Source organism: Pseudophryne corroboree, chromosome 1, assembly GCF_028390025.1.
Source record: "Pseudophryne corroboree isolate aPseCor3 chromosome 1, aPseCor3.hap2, whole genome shotgun sequence".
Classification (NCBI taxonomy): domain Eukaryota; kingdom Metazoa; phylum Chordata; class Amphibia; order Anura; family Myobatrachidae; genus Pseudophryne; species Pseudophryne corroboree.
The window spans coordinates 1,223,153,968-1,223,164,578 of NC_086444.1; the positions used below are offsets into that span (position 1 = coordinate 1,223,153,968).

Sequence of the window (10,611 nt, forward strand, 5' to 3'; positions counted from 1 at the left end):
GGTAGGCTTTAAATCTAGGATCGAGCACGGTGGCCAAAATGTAGTGCTCTGATTTCAACAGATTGACCACCCGTGAATCCTTGTTAAGCGAATTAAGGGCTCCATCCACAAGTCCCACATGCCTAGCGGAATCGCTCCGTGTTTGCTCCTCCTTCAATGTCTCTAGCTTCTTCTGCAAAAGCCTGATGAGGGGAATGACCTGACTCAGGCTGGCAGTGTCTGAACTGACTTCACGTGTGGCAAGTTCAAAGGGCATCAGAACCTTGCACAACGTTGAAATCATTCTCCACTGCGCTTGAGACAGGTGCATTCCACCTACTATATCGTGCTCAATTGTATAGGCTTGAATGGCCTTTTGCTGCTCCTCCAACCTCTGAAGCATATAGAGGGTTGAATTCCACCTCGTTACCACTTCTTGCTTCAGATGATGGCAGGGCAGGTTCAGTAGTTTTTGGTGGTGCTCCAGTCTTCTGTACGTGGTGCCTGTACGCCGAAAGTGTCCCGCAATTCTTCTGGCCACCGACAGCATCTCTTGCACGCCCCTGTCGTTTTTTAAAAAATTCTGCACCACCAAATTCAAGGTATGTGCAAAACATGGAACGTGCTGGAATTTGCCCATATTTAATGCACACACAATATTGCTGGCGTTGTCCGATGCCACAAATCCACAGGAGAGTCCAATTGGGGTAAGCCATTCCGCGATGATCTTCCTCAGTTGCCGTAAGAGGTTTTCAGCTGTGTGCGTATTCTGGAAAGCGGTGATACAAAGCGTAGCCTGCCTAGGAAAGAGTTGGCGTTTGCGAGATGCTGCTACTGGTGCCGCCGCTGCTGTTCTTGCGGCGGGAGTCCATACATCTACCCAGTGGGCTGTCACAGTCATATAGTCCTGACCCTGCCCTGCTCCACTTGTCCACATGTCCGTGGTTAAGTGGACATTGGGTACAACTGCATTTTTTAGGACACTGGTGAGTCTTTTTCTGACGTCCGTGTACATTCTCGGTATCGCCTGCCTAGAGAAGTGGAACCTATATGGTATTTGGTAACGGGGGCACACTGCCTCAATAAATTGTCTAGTTCCCTGTGAACTAACGGCGGATACCGGACGCACGTCTAACACCAACATAGTTGTCAAGGCCTCAGTTATCCGCTTTGCAGCAGGATGACTGCTGTGATATTTCATCTTCCTCGCAAAGGACTGTTGAACAGTCAATTGCTTACTGGAAGTAGTACAAGTGGGCTTACGACTTCCCCTCTGGGATGACCATCGACTCCCAGCAGCAACAACAGCAGCGCCAGCAGCAGTAGGCGTTACACGCAAGGATGCATCGGAGGAATCCCAGGCAGGAGAGGACTCGTCAGAATTGCCAGTGACATGGCCTGCAGGACTATTGGCATTCCTGGGGAAGGAGGAAATTGACACTGAGGGAGTTGGTGGGGTGGTTTGCGTGAGCTTGGTTACAAGAGGAAGGGATTTACTGGTCAGTGGACTGCTTCCGCTGTCACCCAAAGTTTTTGAACTTGTCACTGACTTATTATGAATGCGCTGCAGGTGACGTATAAGGGAGGATGTTCCGAGGTGGTTAACGTCCTTACCCCTATTTATTACAGCTTGACAAAGGGAACACACGGCTTGACACCTGTTGTCCGCATTTCTGGTGAAATACCTCCACACCGAAGAGCTGATTTTTTTGGTATTTTCACCTGGCATGTCAACGGCCATATTCCTCCCACGGACAACAGGTGTCTCCCCGGGTGCCTGACTTAAACAAACCACCTCACCATCAGAATCCTCCTGGTCAATTTCCTCCCCAGCGCCAGCAACACCCATATCCTCCTCATCCTGGTGTACTTCAACACTGACATCTTCAATCTGATTATCAGGAACTGGACTGCGGGTGCTCCTTCCAGCACTTGCAGGGGGCATGCAAATGGTGGAAGGCGCATGCTCTTCACGTCCAGTGTTGGGAAGGTCAGGCATCGCAACCGACACAATTGGACTCTCCTTGTGGATTTGGGATTTCGAAGAATGCACAGTTCTTTGCTGTGCTGCTTTTGCCAGCTTGAGTCTTTTCATTTTTCTAGCGAGAGGCTGAGTGCTTCCATCCTCATGTGAAGCTGAACCACTAGCCATGAACATAGGCCAGGGCCTCAGCCGTTCCTTGCCACTCCGTGTCGTAAATGGCATATTGGCAAGTTTACGCTTCTCCTCCGACAATTTTATTTTAGGTTTTGGAGTCCTTTTTTTTCTGATATTTGGTGTTTTGGATTTGACATGCTCTGTACTATGACATTGGGCATCGGCCTTGGCAGACGACGTTGCTGGCATTTCATCGTCTCGGCCATGACTAGTGGCAGCAGCTTCAGCACGAGGTGGAAGTGGATCTTGATCTTTCCCTTATTTTGGAACCTCAACATTTTTGTTCTCCATATTTTAATAGGCACAACTAAAAGGCACCTCAGGTAAACAATGGAGATTGATACTAGTATACAATTATGGACTGCCTGCCGAGTGCAGACACAGAGGTAGCCACAGCCGTGAACTACCGTACTGTACTGTGTCTGCTGCTAATATAGACTGGTTGATAAAGAGATGTCTATGTAACTATGTATGTATAAAGAAGAAAGAAAAAAAAACCACGGTTAGGTGGTATACAATTATGGACGGACTGCCTGCCGAGTGCAGACACAGAGGTAGCCACAGCCGTGAACTACCGTACTGTACTGTGTCTGCTGCTAATAATATAGACTGGTTGATAAAGAGATGTCGTAGTAGTATGTATGTATAAAGAAGAAAGAAAAAAAAACCACGGTTAGGTGGTATACAATTATGGACGGACTGCCTGCCGAGTGCAGACACAGAGGTAGCCACAGCCGTGAACTACCGTACTGTACTGTGTCTGCTGCTAATATAGACTGGTTGATAAAGAGATGTCTATGTAACTATGTATGTATAAAGAAGAAAGAAAAAAAAACCACGGTTAGGTGGTATACAATTATGGACGGACTGCCTGCCGAGTGCAGACACAGAGGTAGCCACAGCCGTGAACTACCGTACTGTACTGTGTCTGCTGCTAATATAGACTGGTTGATAAAGAGATGTCTATGTAACTATGTATGTATAAAGAAGAAAGAAAAAAAAACCACGGTTAGGTGGTATACAATTATGGACGGACTGCCTGCCGAGTGCAGACACAGAGGTAGCCACAGCCGTGAACTACCGTACTGTACTGTGTCTGCTGCTAATAATATAGACTGGTTGATAAAGAGATGTCGTAGTAGTATGTATGTATAAAGAAGAAAGAAAAAAAAATCACGGTTAGGTGGTATACAATTATGGACGGACTGCCTGCCGAGTGCAGACACAGAGGTAGCCACAGCCGTGAACTACCGTACTGTACTGTGTCTGCTGCTAATATAGACTGGTTGATAAAGAGATGTCTATGTAACTATGTATGTATAAAGAAGAAAGAAAAAAAAACCACGGTTAGGTGGTATACAATTATGGACGGACTGCCTGCCGAGTGCAGACACAGAGGTAGCCACAGCCGTGAACTACCGTACTGTACTGTGTCTGCTGCTAATATAGACTGGTTGATAAAGAGATGTCTATGTAACTATGTATGTATAAAGAAGAAAGAAAAAAAAACCACGGTTAGGTGGTATACAATTATGGACGGACTGCCTGCCGAGTGCAGACACAGAGGTAGCCACAGCCGTGAACTACCGTACTGTACTGTGTCTGCTGCTAATATAGACTGGTTGATAAAGAGATGTCTATGTAACTATGTATGTATAAAGAAGAAAGAAAAAAAAAACACGGTTAGGTGGTATACAATTATGGACGGACTGCCTGCCGAGTGCAGACACAGAGGTAGCCACAGCCGTGAACTACCGTACTGTACTGTGTCTGCTGCTAATATAGACTGGTTGATAAAGAGATGTCTATGTAACTATGTATGTATAAAGAAGAAAGAAAAAAAAACCACGGTTAGGTGGTATACAATTATGGACGGACTGCCTGCCGAGTGCAGACACAGAGGTAGCCACAGCCGTGAACTACCGTACTGTACTGTGTCTGCTGCTAATATAGACTGGTTGATAAAGAGATGTCTATGTAACTATGTATGTATAAAGAAGAAAGAAAAAAAAACCACGGTTAGGTGGTATACAATTATGGACGGACTGCCTGCCGAGTGCAGACACAGAGGTAGCCACAGCCGTGAACTACCGTACTGTACTGTGTCTGCTGCTAATATAGACTGGTTGATAAAGAGATGTCTATGTAACTATGTATGTATAAAGAAGAAAGAAAAAAAAACCACGGTTAGGTGGTATACAATTATGGACGGACTGCCTGCCGAGTGCAGACACAGAGGTAGCCACAGCCGTGAACTACCGTACTGTACTGTGTCTGCTGCTAATATAGACTGGTTGATAAAGAGATGTCTATGTAACTATGTATGTATAAAGAAGAAAGAAAAAAAAAACACGGTTAGGTGGTATACAATTATGGACGGACTGCCTGCCGAGTGCAGACACAGAGGTAGCCACAGCCGTGAACTACCGTACTGTACTGTGTCTGCTGCTAATATAGACTGGTTGATAAAGAGATGTCGTAGTAGTATGTATGTATAAAGAAGAAAAAAAAACCATGGTTAGGTGGTATACAATTATGGACGGACTGCCTGCCGAGTGCAGACACAGAGGTAGCCACAGCCGTGAACTACCGTACTGTGTCTGCTGCGACTGGATGATAAATGATATAAAAAATATATATATATCACTACTGCAGCCGGACAGGTATATATTATATATTATATAATGACGGACCTGCTGGACACTGTCTGTCAGCAGAATGAGTTTTATTTTTATAGAATAAAAAAAACAACAACACACAAGTGAAGTCACACGACGAGTGTTTAACTTTTTCAGGCAATCACAATATAAGTATACTACTAACTATACTGGTGGTCAGTGTGGTCAGGTCACTGGTCAGTCACACTGGCAGTGGCACTCCTGCAGCAAAAGTGTGCACTGTTTAATTTTAATATAATATTATGTACTCCTGGCTCCTGCTATAACCTATAACTGGCACTGCAGTGCTCCCCAGTCTCCCCCACAATTATAAGCTGTGTGAGCTGAGCAGTCAGACAGATATATAATATATATAGATGATGCAGCACACTGGGCTGAGCCTGAGCAGTGCACACAGATATGGTATGTGACTGAGTCACTGTGTGTATCACTTTTTTCAGGCAGAGAACGGATATATTAAATAAACTGCACTGTCTGGTGGTCACTCACTATATAATATTATGTACTCCTGGCTCCTGCTATAACCTATAACTGGCACTGCAGTGCTCCCCAGTCTCCCCCACAATTATAAGCTGTGTGAGCTGAGCAGTCAGACAGATATATAATATATATAGATGATGCAGCACACTGGGCTGAGCCTGAGCAGTGCACACAGATATGGTATGTGACTGAGTCACTGTGTGTATCGCTTTTTTCAGGCAGAGAACGGATATATTAAATAAACTGCACTGTCTGGTGGTCACTCACTATATAATATTATGCACTCCTGGCTCCTGCTATAACCTATAACTGGCACTGCAGTGCTCCCCAGTCTCCCCCACAATTATAAGCTGTGTGAGCTGAGCAGTCAGACAGATATATAATATATATAGATGATGCAGCACACTGGGCTGAGCCTGAGCAGTGCACACAGATATGGTATGTGACTGAGTCACTGTGTGTATCGCTTTTTTCAGGCAGAGAACGGATATATTAAATAAACTGCACTGTCTGGTGGTCACTCACTAGTAAACTCTCTGCACTCTCTACACTTCTACAGTACTCCTCCTAGTCCTAAGCTCCAGCAAATCTCTCTCTCTTATAATCTAAATGGAGAGGACGCCAGCCACGTCCTCTCCCTATCAATCTCAATGCACGTGTGAAAATGTCGGCGACGCGCGGCTCCTTATATAGAATCCGAGTCTCGCGATAGAATCCGAGCCTCGCGAGAATCCGACAGCGTCATGATGATGTTCGGGCGCGCTCGGGTTAACCGAGCAAGGCGGGAAGATCCGAGTCGCTCGGATCCGTGTAAAAAAAGCTGAAGTTCGGGCGGGTTCGGATTCCGAGGAACCGAACCCGCTCATCTCTACAAACTACCCAGAGGGAAGTTAGGAAAGAAAATTAAATAACATTTTTTTTAAAACAAATTAATAAGGGGGGGGGGGGGGTCAAACCCAACCTATAAATAAAATACAGTACAACTTTCCTATAGAAAGCACATATAAAACATTGTGAGCAAGATAACATCATTGAAAAATTGTAAGGAGAATATTTTGGATCTACACAAAAGAGTTAACATGTAAGAAATGTATAAATCATATTCCTAGCAAAAAGTACCAGGGTGGCAATAACAAGGGAACATAATAAACAGGGAGAAGCCCAATAAAGAGGAGGAGGTTCAGGATCTCAGAAGCTAGTTCGGAATACTTTTTTTAAGGTACAGGTATTTTATTTCAAATATTTATTTTTATTTAAGCAAAAAACAGTATATAGAAAAAAGGTATAACCAGCAAAAGACATATAAACAATTGAAATAAAATTCAAAACAAAACATCTGTTTAAGGAAGATAATGAATGGAAGTGCCACAGATAATAAGGATACATTGCATATAGCTGAAACAGGGTCCAAAATACTGTAAATATAACACTGAAGGAGTAAAGACTGGTGTGTCCTTGTCAAACAGTCTAAGAGAGTAACAGTTAGTACGCGGAAAAGTTTTTAAAATGTGATACTGGAGAGATGAGGTCAACATGGAGATACTGTATTACTCTCCCAGACCACACAAAAGGATTCCACCTTAACCTTCTTAGGAAATATAAAATATGAAGGAAACATTCCTTCCCATTAAGACTGTTTGATCGATTGTCAGGGTATTTCCTAGGATACTTCCCTATCTGTAATATAATGCCTGACTTTATACATTGTTATTACATGTGTGTTAGTCACTGGTTCTCAGAATTATTATTTATGTATTTATTTATTAAATGTTTCTTATATAGCCAGCATATTCCGTTGCACTTTACAATTGTATCAGGATATTCTCTTCTTATTTTAAAGTCCTAAATTAAAAGTTATATTTTATATTTAACATATATAACAAAGTGTGTCCCGAAAAATAGAGTCTACTTCCTTTTTCCCTTGTAAAATATGAAATTGGCCTTTACAGTCCATTTGGAAAATATGTTTAATGGTGGTATAACTGGATAGCAGCAGGACATGTCTGAATCTAATTTTGAAGTGTAATTTTCTTACCTGTGGCACTAAGTACCACCAAAAGCTTTCTGCCTCTCCTGAAAGCCCTCTGTCCCACAGGAAGTCATCCCATTATAGCCCTGAGGGGGACAAAATTAATCAAATTGTTCTCGCCATGACAATACTTGCCAGCCAAAATCCTTGAATCACCGTGCACTCCCAGTATAATGGAAAGGCTCTAATAGCTGGGTATAGCATAGAGGCTTCAGTATAAGATAAAGGTCTAGAACCCATTACATCAATCAAATGCCTGATATAGGAGACACAACCTAATCTCAAATTGAAGGGATGGGAGCCATACCACCCTGCAAGTCAACATTTCCAATGACAGTGGAATAAAGGGATCTGTGTCCATTGAGGCCCAAATTGTGGATTGTAAGGTGCCACACCCATCTGGTTCAGTGATATCAATGTCAGATAAGAAACGTTGCTCCAATGAGGTGGTGTTGTAAAATTTACTACCATGCAACCAGTTCCACAAATGACATAATATTGCAGAATGATAATAATCTACAATGTTAGGGATATTAATTACACCAGTAGACTTTAATTGATATATTTTTCTCATGCTAATACAAGGGCAACCACCTTCCCAGAGAAGTCTGCGGAAAATGGCCATAATGTATTCAACATCTTTCCAATGAAGTAGAAGCAGAAGAGATTGGAGGAGATATACCAATTTTCTTTCAATACATCTGTCCCAGTAGTGATAGGGTCAAGTACAAACGGCTTGTGCTGACTCTTCAACAACTCTTGTGTCTTGATTTGCATCAGGTGCCTCTGCCTGTACCTTTGTCTTGTTTCCAGGAGAAGGGGTACACAGGAGTATGCTTGGAGATGGTCCCATGACCTACAGTGTAGGTGTGGTGGACAGTGTTCCCTTCCCCCAAAATAATCCAACCCGCAGAGATCGCTCCCATTCATTCCTATGGCAAATTACCCTCTTATAATATTCTAACATTGTTTCACACATATATTTTCATGTCATAATTACGGATGCTACTTGTAAGGCCCCTTCCCTATAAAGGAGTAGTACAGATGAAAATGAGAGCTGTGGGGGAGTGGTTATTTTTTAAAATGACTCCTGTAGATTTATTAGCATTTTTACAGGTGCACTACAAATGCCAATGTGCCCTGTCACCAGAGAAAGCTGGAACTTTTGGTTTTCCAAGTTCCAGCATGCCCTGGCTTTCATTTATACTGGACATGAATGAGAACCTCTGGTGCACCGGTAAAGTACAATATTAATTATTTTCTAAATGAACATTTATTTTCTCAATCCACACAACCCAAGGGGTGTTGGGAATAAACCAGCACATAGTTCATTGCCTTTAAGGGGACAGAAGTTTGTGTAGGCTCCACTTCCCTAGTGATTCCATCTCTGTGCTGACTGGTCTAGGGATGGTTGTCACTATAGTAATGACACCGCAATATTCCCTGATACAGTATATTGCAACAAGTCCTGGCCGGGAAAGCTTAATGCTGGACTGTGAAAAATCAGGGGAGGGCGTCACATGTTTGTCAATCCTCATTTTTCATAGGTTTAAAGGCCTAGGTCTGGTTAACCATTTAAGACCATTTCTTTCCAATTTACCTCTTTTTGCCAATACAAATAATTAAAAAGCTGCAGAAACCCCACTTGTCAATAACAAAGTTGTATTGCTAAAATAATAAAATATTATTATTTTTTAAACTTAAAAAAAAAAAAAGATTATCCAGCTGTTTTAGGGTACTTGGAAGAATTACTGATGCAAATAAAACCTTATTCAAGACCAATCAGTGAAATGTACTACAAAAAATATGTAAACTAAACATAGTGCAAATTTTATGAGTTTGCATACAGTAACTTGAATTTTCTCAATTTATTTTTTAGACAGTAAAAACTGCCAGAAATGTCCTGATGATGAATGGCCTAACGAGGATAAAGATGCTTGTGTTCCAAAGATAGTAGAATTTCTATCATACAATAATGACACAGTAGCTACAGTTTTTTCTGCAATCTCTGGGTTATTTTCTTGTTTAACTTTATTTATATTTGGAATATTTGTTTCATTCCGAGACACTCCCATAGTAAAAGCCAATAACCGAAACCTTAGCTACATTCTTCTGATTTCTCTCAAAATGAGCCTACTCTGTGTGAATATGTTCATTGGCCGTCCAGTGGACATCACCTGCATGCTACGTCAAATATCCTTTGGAATTTTTTTTGCTGTTGCCATGTCTTCTATCCTGGCCAAGACTATCATGGTTTGCATTGCTTTCAAAGCCACCAGACCTGGAAGTTCCTGGAGAAAATGGCTGGGTGTTAAATTGCCGAATTCTGTAGTATTGATCTGCTCATCTGTTCAAGTTCTCAACAATGCTATTTGGTTGTTAGTTTCTCCACCTTTTCAAGAACATGACACAAATGCTAATCCTGGGATAATGGTAATCCAATGTAATGAGGGTTCTGACCTTGGCTTTTATTTCATGTTGGGTTACATGGGTTTTCTGGCAGCTCTGAGCTTTGGTCTGGCTTTCATGGTGAGGACATTACCTGACGTTTTCAATGAAGCCAAATACATCACCTTCAGCATGTTGGTGTTCTGCAGTGTATGGATCTGTGCTATCCCAGCCTATCTGAGCAGTAAGGGGAAAAACGTGGTCACTGTGGAGATTTTTGCCATATTGGCATCAGGTATTGGAATACTGAGCTGTATATTTTTTCCTAAATGCTACAATATTCTACTGAGACCTGAAATGAGAAATAAGAGACACTTGTTAGAGAAACATTATTCATAACGTTGTAATTATTCTTTTTCAATTAAAATAATTGTTTTATAGGTTAAAATGTAAAAGTTTTTTTTGACATACAATAAAAAGTGAAACATATTTTATATATTTTTTTCTATATAAATGTTATTAAAATAGAATGAACTGTCATTAAGTGGTAAATCAAATAAAGGGTTATACAGCATTAAATATTTGTTATTCTTGTTGGACAAAGATTTATAGGAAATGTTTCACACGTGTCATATTTTACATGTGTTTAAAATGATGTCCCATTTGATTTTGAATAGGAGTATAGAATTTTTATTTTTATTTTACTTTTTGCATTAGAAAGATGAATAGACAAAAACTTACTGAGAGAAAAAAATAGCTAAATAAGGAGTTATTTTAGAAAATAAATTGTATACAGTATGTCTTTAGGTATATTTCAATTTAATAAATATAAAAAAACAATAATTTCTATCAATCCAAACAACAAAACAACTACCGAAGATATGTGCTACAAATATCCT

General features: G+C 41.3%; 1 protein-coding gene across 1 annotated transcript in view; it reads left to right on the top strand.

Moving 5' to 3' along the window:
* The window catches only part of LOC135052184 (vomeronasal type-2 receptor 26-like), a 41,406-nt gene extending 31,174 nt beyond the window's left edge, over window positions 1-10,232 (top strand). Inside the window, exon 3 of the mRNA XM_063957425.1 lies at window positions 9,204-10,232. Within this exon, the coding sequence (XP_063813495.1) occupies window positions 9,204-10,111 (908 nt within the window). The 3' untranslated portion in view covers window positions 10,112-10,232. The remainder of the gene's footprint in view (window positions 1-9,203) is intronic.
* Window positions 10,233-10,611: the final 379 nt, after the last annotated feature.